We start from the raw sequence: 19,826 nt of genomic DNA, 5'->3' as shown, positions 1-19,826 counted from the left end.
ACTAGATGTTTCTTCGGTTTGAAGCGTTTGTGATCAAGACGAATCAGTGAAAATTGTAATTATAAACCAGTGACAACAAGGGAGTCAGTTACTAATTAGTGTTATGTAAAACCTTCATCACGTACTAGTTATCCTCGACCCGACGCGCGTCGACGATCAGCTCACTGCCAACGACGATCAGCTCAACACTAACAACGACAAGCTACCGAATGAACTGAAAATGGCGATGCATACCACAGACCAACCATCAAACACAAGTTCATGGTACTCCATCCGTCCCTGGACGCCTCACCTCATTCTCTCAGTCCGTGAAATCACATCTGTTTCAGCGACTTTTATTCTTTCTTCAACACTCTCTCCACCATCTGAACCTGTTTCGAACATAGATCGCGAATCCTCGATACCCGCAACCACAAACGCGAATGCAAGCCCAGACACCAACCCAGAGATAGAACAAGAACTAGAAACAGAATTAGAGGCAGGAGTCGACGGGGAACTTGGAGGAGAAACAGAAGGGGACGCCGTAGGAGACACCACCCGAGGAATTATCTCCGAAGCACTCTCAGCAGGCCTCTCAGTATCTGTCAACGGTTCCCCATGGCAGCGCGTCCTCATACGCCTCCTCGAGCCCGTAGACGAGGCTGTTATAATCATATACGGGCTCATGCCTGGACGTCAGTATGATATCGATCTGGGACTTGTACAGGGTGGATTGGCAAGTTCTATTAGGAGGCAAGTTGTCACTGAAGGTGTGTGCTTTGATCTGCTTGGCGATGATGCGGGGACTTATGAGTCTGATTTGGTTTTGTGCGCAGATGCGGAAGGTGCGATTGAGAATGGAAGGTTGGACGAAGGAACGAGTACTAGTTTTCTCCTCCCGCCCTCATCCTCATCATCCTCCGCATCATCATCATCCCAAAGCCTATCAATGTCAACTGTAACAACTGACTCAGCCCCTCTCACCCATCCCCAACCGCGCTCCACATCTCGCTCCACAACACCCACCCAAGAAGACCGTCTCCCAAAACTACAAACTACCCTTGCGTCCCTTCAGACACACATCTCCGAGCTAACCACCACCCTCAAATCCACGCGCAGGGACAGTCAAAAAGCAGACGCAGTACTCAAAAATGAGATCGAAGCTCTCAATCGGGCTTCTGAAAAAGCAAGTGCTGCCGAGAGTAAGGCGAGGCAGCGCATCAGGGCGCTTGAGGATGCTGTGAAGAGGGCTAATGAGGGGAAAGAGGATGCTGAGAGGGGGAGAAGTGAACTTGAAGGCTCTAATCCTTCTTTGAGGAAACAAGTGCGCGAGAAAGAGGAGGGATGTGACGTTCTTAACAAGGAGGCTGCTCAAGTGCGTAAGGAACGCGAGGGAAAAGAGGAAGTACGGAGAAGACGCGTGGAGGGTGTTAAGAATGAGATTGGGAGCGTCGAGCATAGGTTGGAGAGGCTTTATGCGAGGCAGGAGAAGTTGGAGGGGACGGTGTTGATTGATTTGGAGAAGACGCTTAAGGAGGTTGAGAGGGAGATACAGGATGCTGAAGCGGAGGCTGACGCGGCTGCGGCATATAATGCGACGATTGGGAGATCAATGCAGATGCAACAACCTGTGTCTCCTCCTCAGTATCGGAGACATCAACCACGGACTTCGGCATATCGAATCGGGGATGGCGCGCCTCCTGGACTGGGACTCGCTAACCCGTATGCGAGCTGTCATTCGTCCAGCTCTTGGCTTTCGCATTCTACAAGTTCGTCACTGTCGCATCCGAAGGTATCAATATTATCCAATTCAGCGAGTTCTACAGCGTCGCATGGTGGCAATATGCTTCCTACTAGTTCTGCGTCTGGGACTTCGACGCTGTCGAGCAAGGCACCACCTTTTGAACCAGCGCGTGGGTTTAGGTCTTCGTTTCCACCATTGAAACCTTCGCCTGGTATTGCGCCGATTCAGAGGCCTGTTGGGACGTTTTCGAGGGGTGGCGGGTGATGAAAATATTGGCGTAGGGTGTGGTATTCGTTGTATAGCTCTGGGAAAGTCAAATATATGCTTAGTGTTGGATGGGTTTAAACGTATCAGTTTGTCTGGAAGTGCGAGGTCGATATTTCATTACTGCATAATTACAAGAAGTCTCATTCGCGTCAGTCACTAGTACACTGTACAGGTGAAAATGGAACGGACACAGCATTATGATCACTATTTAGGAAGATATGAACCGGTTATGTGCACCAATAAACTGCTGGACGGACAAAGGCAACTAGCTTAGAATCAAGAATCGCGAATGTAGGAGTAAGGGATGCTTATGGGCCTGGTAAGTGAAACGAGAAGACTAAGGACAAACCAGATGCGTCTCGGCCACGACAAGATATGGTGCAATTGAAGCAAGGCGATATAAACCCCTTCGAAACGAGGACACTCAGGGCAGCCTAACCAAGTGCCCAGACAGAGTATTGTGTTCGCAATAATATTAAACACTCAAAGAGACGCATACGAGGGGGCAGATGCCCATTGCGGAGAAATTATGCGAGCGGGTCGTATGTCGTGGTGGAATGGCGGAAGTCGAGAGAATGAACTTCAATATTTGAAGAATAGGCTTGTCGCTCAGCTGGCTGGAGTCTGCTGGACGTGTGGTGCCGGTTCCAGGTTCCTTCCGTGCCTCCAGAAACCGGCACCTTTAGGCTTTCGCGCTTATGAGGGATTTCTGGTTATGGCATTAGCTAGGTTTGTTGTGGGGGCGAATGCCACTATGTTGCTGGTACTTATTGCTTCCGTTTCCGGGATTCTTGTGTCGTGAATCAGTTCTATTGGCTTATTCTGCTGGAGGGTATTTGTTCTATATATTTTTGACAAATGATGGACAGATGAAGCGGCCGTGCTCAGACAAGCCGTGGAACGGCGCGTGGCGATGGACGCAGCGGGTTTTACGCCATCTAGTAACTCACGTGTCAGTGCCATGAACCATACTGCACCGATCCTGAAAGCAGAAACACGACTCACTCCGCACCAAGGAAAGGCCTGCCGCGTCGTTTAGTCATATGGTCAAATCCAAGACACAAACCACTGAAACTCACGCAGAATTGTTTAGGGCAGGTCGTGCATTGGCTATTACGATAGCACCAGGTGTTACATACCTCGGTGCCAGCTTCAATGGGTGTGGCAGAGTCAATGGGCGTGGCAGATATTGATGATGCTGAAGCAATAACAACGGCGAGGAAAATTACAGAAGAGAAACGCATTGTGAGTGAGAATGTGATATGAGAATGTGTCTGAAGGGTTTAGTAGGAATTACTAGGAAAACACTTTGCTTTTATATGCCAGCAGACTGCCACGCAAGGTCTCTTGGCAAATTGGTGCAATCGTCTCCATGGGGTTTATCCATCGCATAATGAAAACAGCTCAAGGGCCTGCGAATATTGGTTTGCTCAGTTTGGCTCAAACCTGTTGTATGGAAAAGCTCCAGAGTAAGCACGAACCTATCCAATTTCTACCAAGGTATCTCGTGGCCCTGCCCAGGTGTGGGATCACCGCTGGGTCTGGTGGAAAGAGGACTCCCTCTTTACAGAAGATCTGGACTGGATGGTGGAGTGCCTATCGCTTCTTAGCCACCAACCAAGTGGCACCCCGACTAGGACCCCGGAACAAAAACTAAACATCGCGCTCGACGGCGCCAACGCCGTCACCCCGACGACTCACCCCAACCCAATCCTCCTTTATATAAACTATACTAGCTTTCTCATTAATAACTAGAACGGAAAAGACCACCAAATAGATGCCGGTGGACAACCAAGACGAACCTGCCCCCATGCGGGCGAGTTCAAGAAACAAAGAAAACGTACTGCTAAGACCAACTAACAGATCCATCCCAGAGCTCATAAGTAATCCTGCAATGCCATCGAAAGTCATAGACGCTGCAACAGCGAGAGCGGAACTAGTTAGTAAAGGAATGCTCATCCCAGCAGCAGGAGCCACCATCAACGACCTAGTAAACGCACTCTTCGAATTCACGATCAGCACCCCAGGAGTCACGCAACTGCAAAGAGATATGCTAAGAGCCATAGCTATCCTCCTCGGAAAAGCCGACCATGAACAGAAAGCAAAGAAGATAGCGGAAACAACCTCCTTCCATATGACTGGCGCCATCGAACGTCTCGAGAAGGCAGCGGACTCCCACGAAGGAAAGATAACGGCCCTGGACAGTTTCATAAACGAGGTGCGTGATTCAATTGATAGCGCCATGTCAAGGTTAGAGAAAGCAGTGGAGAACACGACCTCTAATGCGACCGAGTCCCAATCCACTCAGAGGGTAGAACAGAACGGAGACCCAGGGAAATCATATGCGAAAGCCCTACAAGCCAGGTTACCCAAGCCTGACTCTAGCACTCTCGCACGTAGCGAAGCCCAAACGAGGCAAATCCTGATAGACCGCAAATCAATGGATGTAACCTCAGGTCTAAAGGACCTAACAGAGGCGGAACTTGTCCGCAAGGCGAACCAAGCCCTAGAAGGGATGAAAGCGACAGGAAAGGAAGTCCCCCAGGAAGCCCTATTCACGAGCGCAAGAAAGCTCCGTCACGGAGGAGTTATCTTCGAGGTTGACAGTACTGACACCAAAGCCTGGCTCTCATGTCAGAGCACTAGCCAAGATTTCAGTGAAAATTTCGGAGGCGAAACGATGATCAAGAACAGGACCTTTCAAATCATAGCAGAATACGTACCGACTACCTTCAACCCGGACTCATCAACCTCACTCGCCGAAACGGAAAAGAATAGCAAACTTCAGCCAGGATCACTCATCAAAGCGAAATGGATCAAGCCCCTAGCACGCCGCAACCCAAACCAACGCTCAGCATTCTGCACCCTCTCATGCAAGGACCGAGAAAGCGCCAACCACGCAATCCGACTGGGACTCACCATCGAAGGACGCAAGATCGCGGTCCGCAAACTATTACCTGAGCCCACACGCTGCCTGAAATGCCAACAACTCACCAGCGATCATATGGCAGCAACATGTAGCCAAGAAACTGACACCTGCGGTACTTGCGGACTAGACCATCGAACATCGGAATGCGACTTCGGAACAGCGGACCCTCAACACCACTACTGCGTCAACTGTGGACTTCAAGGACATGCGTCATGGAGCAGAGACTGCCCTTGCTTCATTGAACGCAGCAACAAGATGCATGGTAAATCGGAAGAAGCACGATACAAGTTCTTCCCAACAGAGGATGACCCAGAGTCGTGGGAGATCATAGGCGAAGCCAACCCAAGACCCACTCAGCAACAACCATTCACCCACTGGACTCAGAGCGCTACCCATGAAGCAGAATACGGACGAGCAAGAAACCAACCCAACAACCAAAACTGGACGAGAGTGGAACGCAACAAGGGCAAGTCAAGAAGCCAGCCACAGACAAGAACACGCGACCAGGGATGGCCAAACCAACGAGGACCCGCGCAACCATCCCAACCCGGAGCAAGACAAACCAGGATCACGGACCTCTTCTCCAATCAGGAAAACAACGGTAACACTGACCCTTCCAGATATCACAGCAGAACCCCTCCCACGAACCAATCTCAACGCCCCGGAACCCCACCAACTCGCACATCTCCATTCCCCCCGCCACCCGGATCAACTCACCCGACAAACGCATCAATCCCAGGAAGCTTCTCACCCATGCCTGTCTCATGAATAATTACAACCAAAACAATGAACCTGCTCGCACCAACCTTAGAATATGGCAACAAAACCTCCACACGGCGCAGGCCGCCCATGAACATATGCTACACAACCTGAACCCGAATAACTACGACATCGCAATAATTCAAGAGCCCTACCTGAACCCAGTCAACCTCGCACCATCCTCCTCAACATGGGACATTATCTACCCTTCGATTCACGGGGACAACGGAGCAGAACGCACGAACTCCATCATCCTCGTCAACAAAAGGTTCTCTAAAAACACATGGAAAATTATCCCATTCAAGAACAGCAACATCACCGCCATCGAACTGCGAGGTGACTTCGGTAGAATCTCTATTTTCAATGTTTATAATTCATGGAGACACATGCGAACGCTCGAAGCGCTCGAAAAACATATAGATAACCTAACTGAAACTAATAATCCCCTAGACAGTATGATATGGATGGGAGACTTTAATTGCCACGACCCCATGTGGGACGACACAGCTAACCATCATCTATTCACAGGACCCAATCTACAACGCTCAGCAACGCTCATCAACCTCCTCACCAAATATGACATGCGAATGGCTCCAGCTGGAGGAATAGCCACGTTGGAAGCCTCCAACACCAAGAATCGCACACGCCCGGACAACGTCTTTTGCAGCACGGACCTTCTGAATACCTTCATCTACTGCGACGTAGAGGAAGAACTTAGACCAACATCAGCAGACCACTTCCCCATCATCAGCACCCTCGATCTAACCCCAGAGCGCACCGAACCAAAACCCCGCCGCAACTACAGAGCTACTGACTGGGACGAATTCCGAGAAGAACTGGAGCAACGCATTAACGACCTTCCCCCACCAACAGAGATCACAACGGTGGAACAGTTCCATACCAGGCTACACCTCCTCCAAAACGCCATATTGTCGACCATCGAGAAGAAAGTCCCAATGAGCAAGCCCTCCCCACACGCGAAACGCTGGTGGTCACCAGAGCTCAACAATGCGAACCGAGCGCTCAAGAAGCTCGCGAGAAGAGCCAAGAAAAAACGACAAGAACCTGACCACCCAATACATGAGGAGCACCGCAGGGCCAGGAACGATTTCTCCGAACTACAGAAGAAGACAAAGGAAGCACACTGGAAGGAGTACCTGGAAAATGTGAATGAAGGTAACATCTGGGACATTCATGACTTCTTAACCGACGCTCCAGCTGACCGTATGCGCTCACGTATCCCCACACTGGAAGGAAGACCTGGTGCAAGACCAGCAGAGAACAATGCGGAGAAGAGCGAGCTCCTGTACAAGACATTCTTCCGCGAACCCCCAGAAAACAGCTACGTAGACCCAAACTTCGAATATCCTGAGCCAGCCTGTGAATTCCAAAACATCACTAACGCACAGATAGACAGAGCGATCAAGAAGCTCTCAGCATTCAAAGCACCAGGACCGAACGGAGTCGGCAACTCAGTATTCATCAATGCCCGAGATATCCTAACCCCACAGCTAGGTCCCATTTTCAGAGCGACATTCACGCTAAAAGTCTACCCAGAGCACTGGAAACTATCCTCAACAATAGTCCTCCGCAAACCCGGTCGCTCGAACTACGCCCTCCCAAAGTCCTACAGACCAATCACGCTCTTAGACACAATGGCCAAGATACTGTCATCTTGCGTGGCGGAGGACCTAGTATGGATAGCGGAGGAATACAACCTGCTGCCAACAACGCACTTTGGAGGAAGACCTGGACGCTCGACTGTCGACTCACTACACCTTCTAACTAAGTTCACAATGGATGCCTGGGCCCACTCTACTGATCGATATGTGTCCATGCTCTTTCTAGATGTTAAAGCAGCCTTCCCTAGCGTTGTGGTGGAACGTGCCCTGCACAACATGAGAAAGAGGAAGATCCCCCAAGAATACATCGACTGGTACCAAATGAGACTCCGTAACCGCACAACGACACTCAATTTTGACGACTTCAGCTCAGAAGAATTCAAAGTAGAAAACGGCATCGATCAAGGATGCCCCCTTTCAGTCATCGTATTCATCTTCTATAATGCTGATCTTCTCGATATTGCAGACACACACGACGGAACTCTATCCCTAGGATTCATCGACGACGTGTCGCTAGTAGCAAGAGGCCGATCGTTTGCAGAAGCAAATGAAAAACTTAAGCTCATGATGGAAAGAGAAGGAGGCGCGTTGGACTGGAGCAGAGAACAAAACGCTGAATTCGAACTAGAGAAGACAGCCCTCCTATGTGTATCAAGAACTAGACTGACACACCCAACAGAACGACGCAAGACAATCCCAACACCCAGAATCCCCATCGTAATACAGGGACAATGCATAGAACCTGCAACATCCCACAAATTCCTGGGGGTCATCATAGACCATGAGCTCCGCTTCAAGGAACACGCGACATACGCACTCGCAAAGGGCACGAAGTACGTACTAGCGTGTGGCCGAATGGCCAAACCAACGAGAGGCATAAGGGGGAGATTAATGAGAAAGCTATACGAAGGAGTGGTGGTACCAAAGATGCTGTACGCAATAGATGTGTGGGGAGCAGGCCTAGCAAGGAAGGGAAAGGGGAAAAAGAACAAAGGAAGAGGAGTGAGAGGCTTCGCGGCGAAGATGGCAAGAGTGCAAAGGATGGCATCAATTCTAATAACGGGGGGAATGCGCACCACAGCGACCGACGTGCTCGATGCACACGCTAATCTCCTACCATTCCAGCAACTCCTGCGCAAAGTCTGCTGCCGAGCAACACTGCACATGTCCACACTCCCCTCCACTCACCCGCTCCACGCAGAACTTCGGAAAGTCACCCGCCAAAGAAAACGCCACAGAACCCCCATGCACGAGCTCCTACGCGAATTCGACATAGACCCAAGAACCATGGAAAAGGTGGACGCAGTACGCCACAATCCCAAATGCGACCCAGACGTGAAGATAGAGATCGCTCTGTCGAAGATTGAGGCACGCATGGCAGACGAAGGGGCAGAAGAGGAGGTACGAATCTACTCGGACGGATCAGCGATAGATGGAGGAGTGGGAGCAGCAGCGGTGCTCACAAGAGAGGGGAAAGACCCGAAGTTCCTACACTTCCACCTAGGAACAACAAAGCACCACACGGTCTACGAGGCAGAGATTGTAGGAATGATACTGGGAGCAGAACTCCTACGCAGAGAACCGGGAAGACCAACGGCAGTGCTAGGCGTAGACAACCAAGCAGCGATATTAGCAACGCAATCCTTCTCGACCAACCCTGGCCACTACCTCATGGACATGTTCCACAGAACCCTAGAGCGGGCGCTGATCAGACGCGACGAAGACAACATAACAGTCAGATGGACCCCAGGGCACGCAGAAATAGAAGGGAATGAGATGGCTGACACGGAAGCGAAAAAGGCAGCAGGAGGACTCTCCAGCGCACCGCCCCTCCTCCCAAACTGCCTGCGCAAGCACAGCCGCAACAAACCCACCACCGTCGCCCATCTCCCATGCAGCAAGTCTGCACTGAAACAACACCGCTATGATCAACTGAAGAAAGAGGGCCGAACCATTATGCTAGACTCACCCCGCTACCCCCTACTCAAGAAGATCGACGATGGAATCCCGTCGAACCATTACCAGAAACTGGTCGCAAGCCTGCCACGAAGACAAGCAAGCCTCTTGATGCAGCTGAGAACGGGTCATGCCCCACTCAACAAGCACCTCCATTGTATAAGCAGCGCAGACTCACCTTTATGCCCAGCATGCGAAACCAAAGAAGAGACGGTACACCACTTCATCATGACCTGCCCAGCATACCGAGCGCAACGTGACGCACTACGAAGATCAGTACCCAACAGAGCATACCACATCCGAAGTCTCCTAAACAATGTCAAACACACCTCGGACCTCTTCAAGTACATCGCAGCCACCAGACGTTTAGAGCGCGCATTCGGCGACGTGTCATCCGCAGACTAGACCAAGGAACTGAGCCATCTCGTTCCCAGCGCACATCTAGATCCTCCGCACTAGGCATCACCATCAAGACCCCCCTCCCGCGAAAACCTAGTGTACCCGCGCAAACACCCCTCCCCGTTAGCCTTAGGTTGGCTTTCAACGCTCCATCACCCCAAACCCTCATACGGGGTGCGAGCCAATGGTCCATAATTATACCAATGTCCAATATGATTCTAGTCAATAGTATATAGCATGTACTGTCTACATCGGGCGCTGCCCCAAGAAGACAAAAATAGGAAAAAAAAAAAAAAAATTGGTGGAGTGCCTCGCATTTATTGCGACGACCCAAAACGGCGTATGACATCCTTCTGCCACGCAGCATGGGAGTGAGCTGCAGCCCCGCCAAATAACATCTGTTCGTTGAGAGGCCCAACACCTCCATGGACAGTAACATCCCTCACCATTTACGTCTTGCCGCTCTTCGCAATAATCAGTGCTCGAGAGGACATAGCCTCGATCGATGCCATTGAAGATGCGAGACTACGTGATATGATTTTGACCAAGTTCTCCCCCGCTACCAATTCTGTGGTTCGTCCGCGACAAAGTAAAACACCCGTCGATGATAGTTCTGATAGCATCTTCCATTGTTGACTGTGACTTGTGTTATGACCAACTAGTACCCCCATTTGTCTGGAGATTGCCATATAGATTGGTGTATTAGCATGATTGTAGAGTGCCGCGAATTATGCATCCCTAATACATAGCTTGTATCCTCCTCTGAATCGCACCTGAACAGATGTCGGTCATATCGTTCGCTTCTATCACAGATTGACAGGGGTGGAAAATGATGAGAGCACATAGACCCATGTCGGAAGGCGCAAAGAAGTATATGCAGTCTGAGGTTACTTCAAAATCTGGTCTCGAGCGGCTCGTCAGAAATTTGGATCACGTTCTCGAAAGACTGGAGATACTCACAAAATTTAAAGTAGGGAGGGGGGGTCGCCAATGCTGTGAAGCAGTTGGAAACTGTAGCCAGTGACAAGCTTGAGGATCTTGGTGGATCGTAATTTGCCCCCTGGTATCACAGTGCCAGTGTCTCGGAACCAGAGGAAGAAATGGTGAAGTCCAAGTGCGGAAGCAGAAAGTATACAAGCCAGGGAGACCAGCATGTACCTTTCGATTACTATGATCAATGCTGGAGATAAGTGAATGTTATGCTGATCCGTGAGTTTGGAAGGACGAGTGGTCGCATCCAATACTCGAATGAAATTAGAAGAAAAATTAGATTACAAGACCTTAAAGAGTGTTTCAATCACAAAGCACGGTGACCTGAGTCAAAGTGTCCCTTTCGACGAAAGACCTAATATTCCCAGCAACTCAACTGCCATTCTCCATCCTAGCAAGCTGGTCCACAAGCTGATCCATCACATCCGTCTTGACCTCACCAGTTTCGGCACGAACAGGCACAAGGGTCGCCGCAGGATCAAAACCCGGTGCGACACGCCTGAGTGCCTCCTTTCTCCGCCATTCACGCTCATCCTCTCTTGCTCGAAGATATGCCTCCCTTCTCGCAGTATGTGCCGCGAGTGTCATGCGCCGAGAAGACTCGACTGTGAGGATGTGAGGTTCTAGTGTGTATGGATAGACGAACTACGAGCTTGTCAGTCAGTGAGATTGTTTGAGAGTTAGAGGTACGTGCGTATGGAATGACGCTATCCGGGAGAGGGTGGATGTCTGGTGGTAGATGTACCTGAGAGCAAGTCAGTGTAGTCGCCAAGGAGGACGTGCTTCCGAATCGTACAGGTGGAGGAACTCGAAGACCTGGTGACTTTATGAGTGGAACGTGCGCTGCCGCTGCGTATTGTGATTGATCTGCTTGGATTCAAACATCAGCCGTTCAGGAAAATAAACATAGAAACTACTCACTTTGGTCTGGCATGGAGATGCGGTTTATGTAAGGGAATTACTGAGAAAGACCGTTCTGAGTCTGACATATCTAAATTAGGACGCTCTCATATACTTGCATTTTCTTTTTTTCAAGTTGGTGCAGCTAGGATGGACGTGAAAGTTTATACTGTCAATGGCGCAGTAGCGGGCTCATCATCGTCTATTCCAGATTGGCTTATCAAAAAACGAGCAGCGAAAGGAAAAGGAAAAGGAAAGCGAGTCTCAAAAGAATATGTCCAAGGTGCTATCGAGCTCATCCAAGGATTCGAATTCCCTGAGGCCAGCAACAAAATCAAAACAACAAGAGATGGTCATCATGCCATAGCTACTGGCACCTACAAACCTCAGACAAGGGTCTGGGATCTAGACGAGCTCAATCTAAAATTCGAGAGACATTCAGATGCAGAGAACGTCGATTTCATAGTCAGTCTCATATTCCTCATCCTCATGCAAGCTCACGACGATTTGGGTTCAAGATTTTATCGGATGATTGGACAAAAATCATGCACTTGCAGAATGATCGTACTATCGAGCTGCACACTCAGGGAGGATTTCATTATAGGACTCGCATACCGCGCTTCGGTCGGTCACTGGCATATCACTTTCCATCATGCACCGCGCTCTTCTCAGCTTCAGGAAACGAGATATATCGACTCAACCTCGAACAGGGGCGTTTTCTCAGTCCCCTAGTTCTTCAAGACGACGACATTCAAGGCGTAAACTGTATTGACATCAACCCCGTGCATAACCTCCTTGCATTCGGCATCGATGGGAACGGGACAGTTCAATTCTGGGACCTTCGCTCCAGATCATCCGTCGGTGTGCTTCGAGCACCGAACAATCGATTACTACGTCCAACAACACGGAGTACCATGCCAGGCGTCGATGACATCGACACACTCAGTATAGGCATCACAGCTCTCGCTTCTCGATCAGACGGTCTATCATACGCTGTAGGAACATCCACAGGACACACCCTCCTGTACGATATCCGATCCAACCGGCACTTCGCACTAAAAGACCAAGGCTACGGCCTCCCAATACGCAATCTAACATGGATAGAAGGCGGTCGACTCGCAGGGGACGGTATGGTAATGAGCGCAGATAAAAAAGTCGTCAAAATATGGGATCGTAATTCCGTGAGCCCGTCTTACTTACTCGATAGCACTAATGCTGATGACGACACTAACACCGACGCACAACAGCCGTCATCCAACTTCGTATCCATAACACCCGCAAACGACCTCAATCACATCCACCACGTCCCAGGCAGTGGCCTCTTCCTAACTGCAAACGAAGGGATTCAAATGGGCACATATTATGTCCCTGCGCTTGGTCCTGCACCACGCTGGGCTGGTTTTCTGGAAAATGTCACGGAAGAGATGGAAGATTCTACGACCAGGACCGCGTATGAGGATTTCAAGTTTGTAGAGAGGAGTGAGCTGAAGACGTGCGTTGTTGTTTTGTGTTTTGTTGTTGTGTTTGCTATTATATTTCCTCTTGATCCTGCGCTGCATTCCCCATTCACCCCAGACTCACAACTCACGCACCCCCCGCAGACTTGGCCTCGACCACCTAATAGGAACCCCCGCTCTCAAACCCTACATGCACGGCTACTTCCTGTCCCTCCACCTCTACGACACCGCACGCGTTATTGCTAACCCTTTCGCATATGCTGAGCATCGTGAGAAACTCGTCAAGGAGCGGATGGAGAAGATGGCGGAAACGAGGATACGTACGAAGAAGGGTACTGGTGCTGGGGCTGGAAATGAGGAAGTCAAGGTTAATAAAGCGTTGGCGGAGAGGATTGAGAAGGGGCTTGAGAAGGAGAGGAAGAAGGAGGAGAGGAAGAAGAGAAGGGGTGCGAAGGGTGGGGAGGATGAAGAGGCTATGGATGTTGATGTTGGTGCCGATGATGATGAGGCAGAACAAACTCCAACCGAACTCGAAAAACCAACCCTCCTCAACGACCCCCGTTTCAAAGACTTGTTCCTGAACCCCGAATTCGCAGTGGACGAAACGACAAGAGAGTATGCGCTTTTGCATCCTTCAGCTTCGGGTTCTAAGCAGAAGCCAAGAGGGAAGACTGCTGTTGAGGAGGAGGAAGAGGAGAGCGAGAGGGCTTCGTCTGCTGGGATCAGTGAGGATGAGAGTGAGAGCGAGGGCGGTGATAGTGATGATAGTAGTGATGCTGGTGGTGAGTTTCTGGTTTCGTTTCTAATCATCTTCCTTCCAACGTCCAACTTCACCCACCGTTGTCTACTTAAAACTCACGATCGCGTACTCACATAACCTCCCAGAACTCAACAAATTTGACCCGCGTGTGCGTCCAGGCCAAAAGAATGAACGCGCACACCAAGCATATGCGCGGACGCGCCAACACAACAGACAATCCAATGCCAACATCAACTTCGTCCCTCTCGTTCCACACACTGAAACTAGTACGAGCGTTAGGAAGACAGATAATAAGACTGCTACGTTTGGACAGCGGAGGAATGCACCTACACGTGGTTCCTCTCACACTACGACACCCCACGCCGCAGCGAAGGGAGATAAAGGAGGGTTTGAAATGAGCTGGGTCCCTTCTTCCACAAAAGACACCTCAAGAGACAGGGGGAGCAGAAAAGACAGAAGTACGAGGAAGGGCGTGGAGGTGTTTGGAGCTGGTATGGAGCGTGGGGGTGGGGATGGGGATGGGACGGCTGTGTTGAGTGAGAATGAACGGACGGGGAGGAAGCAGCGAAGAAAGGGAATGAGGAGTGGGAGCAAGAATGTATTCAGGCAGTTAGGGTAGCAGTCTGACATTTGGTTTTTGACTCGAGGTGTTACCTACACGCCAGAAATCGCACACCCTCACGTCACACTCATCTATACGTGCAAAAAACTTTGATGAGGACTGGTATCTCTATGCGGTGATGACAAATCGACTATGCCATAGTTATTGACAATGCGATATGGGATATATGTATTATGTATGAGTACCGAGGCGTCCGACACGACAGGCATTCAAGCGATCCTAGGCATCTTCTGCGGGATAACGATAATACTGTTGTTATGGTGCCAATAAAGAAAACAAAGAGTCTTTGCTCTAGTATGTCTTTTTCTTCTCGTCTACCGAGAGACCACCTGTAAGGGCGTCAGTCACGAACGAACGAAGTAGGGAGAGTGAGATTGACGTACCGGGTCCAATATTCACGAGAAGGATGAGACCTCCGACGATAGCTGTGATTTATTATGTTTGAATACTGTGTGTGATGGCAAGAAATAGTGGCTTACAGAGCGTCTGGAAGAAATCGTACCTAGCAAAGCACGTCAGCACATGCCCTAATATATAACTCACACACGTACTTAAGAAAATCACGCTGAGGATGCGCACTATGAACGCTCCACCAGTTGTTCGCAAAGACGTTGAAGACACTGAGTAGGATGACGAGGAAGGTCGCAGACCATTTTGCTTTGAAGCCAATAGCTACCATCGTGCATGCTGCGAGACCGAAGAGGGACACGAATACGCGGCCTATACTCCATTTTCCTTGGATAATGAAGCCAAAGAAGAGGAAGATGAGGAGGACGCGACCTGCTAGGAGGAAGCTACAATGGCGGGGAAATAAATAAGTGAGTTGCGAGAGAAGGGTGGGGGAAGAATGCGCACTATTTCTTGCGGTCTGTTTCACTCATAGACGGGATACCGGCAAAGCTTTTCTTTTTGTTGATCATGGTTTCGCTAAACACCATGATGAGACCGCCTATGACGCTCAAGTTACGAAGGAAGAAAGTGAGGTCGAACATCAGGCCATATCCGAAGCCTTGAATGACAACTACGCTGAGGAGACCGATGACCGCATATTCTGTGTGCCTTTTCATGATGACGGCTGAGGAAGCGACAAGCATTGTCTACGACGAGTGAATTAAATCCAGAAATTGCAAGACTTAGAACGAGGGCTTACGATGACATTGAGCAGTAGGAAGATGTGGGAGATTCCTGGGTAGAAATGCCTATGTCTGTAACCAATGAAATTTGAACAAACATCTCCTGCTATGCCATAGCTGTAACTGACGTTTGGAGGTACCAAAGCTGATCATTCCACTGTGTCATAATCCTCAGAGCATCCTCATAGAACGTGACGATGATCAAGAACCGGCCAATAGTAGGTAAATGAGGTTTCAAGGGCTGAGAATATATCTCGATAGCGTCTTCGACTTGTTTAGCAACTGCTCGAATCCTTTCGAGAGGATGGTCTGGGTTAGCTGCTCTGTAACCTGTAGAAGGTTGTGAGTTTGCGAATCCATGGGGATCTGGGCTATGATAGCTTGTTGAAGCTGGACGACCAATGTTTATGCGGGAGGTCATGGTGAACGATGGAGACGAGGAGGAAGTTAAGCTTCGTGCCAACTAACAACCGACGTGGCGATTCACGTCTCGTGGGAATTTTGTTACCCGAAAGCCGATTAAGCTTTTTTGCATCATAGGGGGAACCGAGAATTTGTCGTTGAAACTCGTGGTTGGTCATTAACATTGTCGACATTGGTACCACGTACGCGCAAATTTTTTTGGGGAGCCAGCATGAACAAATCACGCGTAGACCCGGTGCGAAATGAATACTTTTAGTACGTCGTTCGCATAGCGTCCAGAGCCGCTACTGACCGTATCAAAAAGTTCAGTGTTAAACGTGCCAACGACCGCTTCCGCAAACGAAATACGGGAACGCTACAGAGCATTGTCTGTAATTTTTCACCCCGATAAGCAACGCGGGGAACGGACAAAGGACACTGCAGCTGTGGAATTCCTTGAAATTCAGAAGGCTTACGAAGGTGAAAGTCTTTAGTCCAGTTCCAATGCAATATCTGACAACACTTTAAAGTTTTGTCAGACCCTTTTCTTCGGTGAGTTTTTGTTGTAACACACCGTTCTTTGCATGCGGTCTTACTGTAATAGGGAAGTGTATGATTTCCTAGGTAAGCACATCCGCATTCTATCCTCGGGGCATACTTCACATAACCATATATTTCCTTATCGGCACTAGGCGAAGATGCTTTAAAAAACCCGTGGCCAACAGAGTTGCGGTCTCAGAGTGTTGAACAAGTGCGGCATTTTCGCTCAGCATGCAATGCTGACTTACTCCTCTTGACAGATACGTGCGCATCTTCGACGTTGGAGGATCGATCGTAGTCAAGAAGTGTTTGATCACCTCATTCGGCCAAGAGGCACTGTGACGTGTGGAATTGACGCATCGACGTTATTCGCACGCGATGATGACCTAGATTATGATTCGAGAGGCATCCTCACCCGCTTCCGTGGAGTCTGGGTCTCTCAATTTGCCATTCGTCACTCCGTTACGGTGAGCTCCATACCTTTTCGTTCCCACCTGACATTCATATCCGCTCCAAATCGTGCAGAAAGTGTTGAATGAAAAGACTAATCTCAAATTTACAAGTCACCTGGGACTAGGCTCTCGAAATGACTTGCTGAGTAGAAATAACCTCATGGGCACGATACGCCATCAATTTTCTCCTCGGCTCGCTTTGGAGGTATGTCTTATTATTACATCAGACTTATTACTCATGGAATGATCGTCATCTGAAAAGGCTACAGCACATTTCTTAGACCCTCACCTCGTTGTCGCAAAAGCGAGCTACGAAGATAATGACAATACCCTAAATTGCCGTGTGCATTTCATTCCTGCTTTCTGGAACCTTCTCCCTCCGGCTAGTACCGTTTCCTTCAGTCGTCGACTCTTCCGACATGCTTCAACGGTGGGCTCTGTGGCGTGGACATTCTCTCCATTGTCCATGGGAAGCTTTGAATTTGATATACACTCCCCTCAGCCATTTGACTTCTCGTCTTCTGAAAATTACGTTCACTGTACGGACCGTATGAACGCCGACTTCACAAATAAGCCTGGCTCCGCCAGTGGTTTTGGGGTTGGACTGCGGGCTTGGTCGTGTGGGTTACAGTTATCTGGCCTCAACTCGTGTATCAGGACCGAATGGTCTATCTGGTTTTTCGAACTATCGCTGAGGTTCAAGGCAGGCCTAGAGATTGGGTTTCGGCAAATGGCTTATTTGGTCACTGCAACATGGACTAACACGAATGCTGCTATATCAACTAGCTTTGGTGTGAGCACCAAGGGGTTAATCATGCGCTTTGAGTGCGCCACTTCGTCCTCAAATATTCTCCTGACTCACGCGTTGATATCAGGTTGGAATATCTCCATCAGAAGTGGATATTGCCAATAACTTTGTCCACCGTAAGAAATCAAACATTGGAGTTCTTTTCGGCTGTTTTGCCTTCAACAGTTCTCCTCCTCGGATATCATTTTGTTTTGAAGCCTCGTAGGCAGTTACAACGGACATTGTCAGTCTTATCTCCAACTTTCTTCGATTGTCAGATTAACGTTTTCGTTTTTTTAATTAAAAAGATATTTCCGCAAGGCAGAGCGCCTCCTCAAAGAGGAAAAAACTCAGCTAAAGAGGCGGATTGATGATACCGTGGGGTTGTTGAGCGACACTGCCAAACGTCACATGCAGACGGAGAGGTCCAGAGGAGGTACGACATTTCTACATATCCGGGCACGTGGTTCTCACGTTGAGTCAAAGGCCTTGTCATCTTGAGTGCGACGTACGGACCCGAACCGGACGCCGAGAACCTTACGATAGATGTAACTGTGCCTGTACAAGCTTTGGTGTACAACAGTCAGGTTCATATCCCCGGTCATCGCACAAAGGTAGTCACGCTCATATCTTCTCCTCGAATTTTGGTTCACGTGTCATGTCACAGGCCGGTATTCAAGGTTTCTACGATCCCGCCCCTACATCCCCAAAATCGCTTCGCGTACGTTATCTTTTCCGTGATCGACAACATTACGCAGAGATTCCCGACTATGTCCCGGTCGTGCTGCCTTTGCCAGGTGTGTACATTGTAGTCGTTTGGGCGTATTCGTGCTTGACGATGTTTTTTTTTTTCCAAGATCATCTCGTGAATTAACCGGCTTCCAGTTGCTACAAACCCGTTGTCACTCCCACCCAGTATCTCTTATACCCATGTCTGATGTTAATGTGGATAACTATTGGCTCTTGAGATTTGAAATATGACCTTAATCAAATGCGTATCAACCTTTTACCACAACAGCCAACCGGGAGAGAGCGAAATTAACAATGGCGCAGGCGCGGACTCATCTTGTGTTATCATACCCGACGAGATAGACGTGCCGTATACAGTCTACGCCACAAAAACGAGCCTACGGCTCCGCTGAGGTGTCCGTGGGGGTGCCTTCACCGCGCTTGTGATCCTCGGGCTTTGCTCGCTGATGATTGTGTCCTTGTTCGTGACGATCCAAGTTCCCGGAATGCAGGCTGTACTAATGACCATCAAATACGAAGTATTACGAACCCAGACGGAAAAATCCGCTAGGCATGAGCGAATTGATGAACATGCTGCACCCAGCCCCCCTCAGCTCACCTTCGCCCATTGATATATAACGGATTGTACTACTTGCCTGACTGTGCACACATTGCCGCAACGCGGAGAGGTGCCAGTAACCTGCCGCGGAATTCAATATTCTAAGCGCCGATCTATTGTCAATCACTTCCACGCAGTTCAAAGTGACATTGTGAAACCTTAAGTCTACGTGTAAGTAACAAACGACGGATTGGACTCGGACTTCCCCGCTCACCTCCCCTGCAATATGCTTGTGGTGCCAGCGTTGCCACGGAGCTGAAGGCCAAACCTTCGCGGCGCAAGTACGCAGCGAGCTACGCTATTACCCCTAGCCTAGGCTGTTGCAATGGGCCCGGGGTGTTTGTCCGCACGGAACCAGCCGTGTCTAGACTAAGTTTGCCCTGCAGACTTTCCCAAGCAACCGTTCAATTTTCGGGTGATCTTCGTGTTCAGTGCCTCGGTTTCAGTTTCAATTTGCCTTGTATTCATAATGGCTTGACCCTTCGGCTCAGTTCATTGACCGCAGTTTCTTTGTTTTCCAAAATGCTCATAACAATTTGACGGGTGACTCAAACAATGGACATCGGCATCCGACATGCCTGAAAGGTTCTGTGCCGCTATTCAGACGCACTCATCCTATAGACGCCTGCCACCACACCATGACAACTAGCAAGGCGCGTCGGGCATTGCCATCTGAAACCCTTTTTTCTCTCTCTATGCCTTCTCAGAAGATCTAGAACTTCATCAGCACGTACTGTGAAGATGCGATCAATTATAACTTCGAAGGTGGGAAGTGTTCTC

General features: G+C 49.5%; 8 protein-coding genes across 8 annotated transcripts; 5 read left to right on the top strand and 3 right to left on the bottom strand.

The window, feature by feature from the left end:
• The first annotated feature begins 98 nt into the window (after positions 1-98).
• On the top strand, positions 99-2,253 carry HD556DRAFT_388418 (uncharacterized protein). Its single transcript, XM_041310457.1, has 2 exons — positions 99-749; positions 816-2,253. Exons 1-2 carry the CDS (start codon positions 221-223, stop codon positions 1,985-1,987), a joined length of 1,701 nt encoding a protein of 566 aa, XP_041161342.1. The 5' UTR covers positions 99-220; the 3' UTR covers positions 1,988-2,253.
• On the bottom strand, positions 2,253-3,535 carry HD556DRAFT_388444 (uncharacterized protein). Its single transcript, XM_041310458.1, has 5 exons — positions 3,472-3,535; positions 3,070-3,402; positions 2,996-3,013; positions 2,758-2,935; positions 2,253-2,699 (listed from the first exon to the last, which is right to left on the bottom strand). The coding sequence occupies exons 2-5, from the start codon at positions 3,232-3,234 to the stop codon at positions 2,518-2,520; spliced, it is 543 nt and encodes a 180-aa protein (XP_041161341.1). The 5' UTR covers positions 3,235-3,402; positions 3,472-3,535; the 3' UTR covers positions 2,253-2,517.
• Positions 3,536-3,884: 349 nt separating this feature from the next.
• On the top strand, positions 3,885-5,687 carry HD556DRAFT_1442324 (uncharacterized protein; the record flags this gene model as incomplete). Its single annotated transcript, XM_041306443.1, has 1 exon — positions 3,885-5,687. The coding sequence occupies one exon, from the start codon at positions 3,885-3,887 to the stop codon at positions 5,685-5,687; it is 1,803 nt and encodes a 600-aa protein (XP_041161340.1).
• Positions 5,688-5,776: 89 nt separating this feature from the next.
• On the top strand, positions 5,777-6,049 carry HD556DRAFT_1235612 (uncharacterized protein; the record flags this gene model as incomplete). Its single annotated transcript, XM_041297764.1, has 1 exon — positions 5,777-6,049. A coding segment is annotated over one exon (273 nt), but the record flags the coding sequence as incomplete, so codon positions are not given.
• A 4,968-nt stretch (positions 6,050-11,017) lies between these two features.
• Positions 11,018-11,513, bottom strand: HD556DRAFT_1235713 (uncharacterized protein; the record flags this gene model as incomplete). The annotated part of the gene is made up of 3 exons (XM_041297768.1): positions 11,018-11,290; positions 11,352-11,390; positions 11,442-11,513. Coding segments are annotated over 3 exons (384 nt in total), but the record flags the coding sequence as incomplete, so codon positions are not given.
• A 131-nt stretch (positions 11,514-11,644) lies between these two features.
• On the top strand, positions 11,645-14,457 carry HD556DRAFT_1290950 (WD40-repeat-containing domain protein). The gene is made up of 4 exons (XM_041299388.1): positions 11,645-12,010; positions 12,064-13,037; positions 13,147-13,784; positions 13,888-14,457. The coding sequence occupies exons 1-4, from the start codon at positions 11,696-11,698 to the stop codon at positions 14,379-14,381; spliced, it is 2,421 nt and encodes an 806-aa protein (XP_041161337.1). The 5' UTR covers positions 11,645-11,695; the 3' UTR covers positions 14,382-14,457.
• Positions 14,458-16,058, bottom strand: HD556DRAFT_1365477 (SURF4 family-domain-containing protein). Its single transcript, XM_041302768.1, has 7 exons — positions 15,646-16,058; positions 15,535-15,589; positions 15,240-15,481; positions 14,936-15,178; positions 14,864-14,886; positions 14,768-14,809; positions 14,458-14,713 (listed from the first exon to the last, which is right to left on the bottom strand). Exons 1-7 carry the CDS (start codon positions 15,936-15,938, stop codon positions 14,676-14,678), a joined length of 936 nt encoding a protein of 311 aa, XP_041161336.1. The 5' UTR covers positions 15,939-16,058; the 3' UTR covers positions 14,458-14,675.
• On the top strand, positions 16,059-18,918 carry HD556DRAFT_1290941 (uncharacterized protein). Its single transcript, XM_041299387.1, has 13 exons — positions 16,059-16,195; positions 16,245-16,399; positions 16,450-16,471; positions 16,524-16,543; positions 16,612-16,670; positions 16,720-16,926; positions 16,985-17,116; positions 17,174-17,736; positions 17,787-17,942; positions 18,007-18,134; positions 18,185-18,312; positions 18,366-18,495; positions 18,556-18,918. Exons 1-13 carry the CDS (start codon positions 16,152-16,154, stop codon positions 18,570-18,572), a joined length of 1,761 nt encoding a protein of 586 aa, XP_041161335.1. The 5' UTR covers positions 16,059-16,151; the 3' UTR covers positions 18,573-18,918.
• The last annotated feature ends 908 nt before the right edge of the window (positions 18,919-19,826 follow it).

This window comes from Suillus plorans, assembly GCF_016647745.1.
Source record: "Suillus plorans strain S12 chromosome Unknown HD556scaffold_22, whole genome shotgun sequence".
NCBI lineage: Eukaryota > Fungi > Basidiomycota > Agaricomycetes > Boletales > Suillaceae > Suillus > Suillus plorans.
This window is presented reverse-complemented; position numbering and strand designations above follow the sequence as displayed.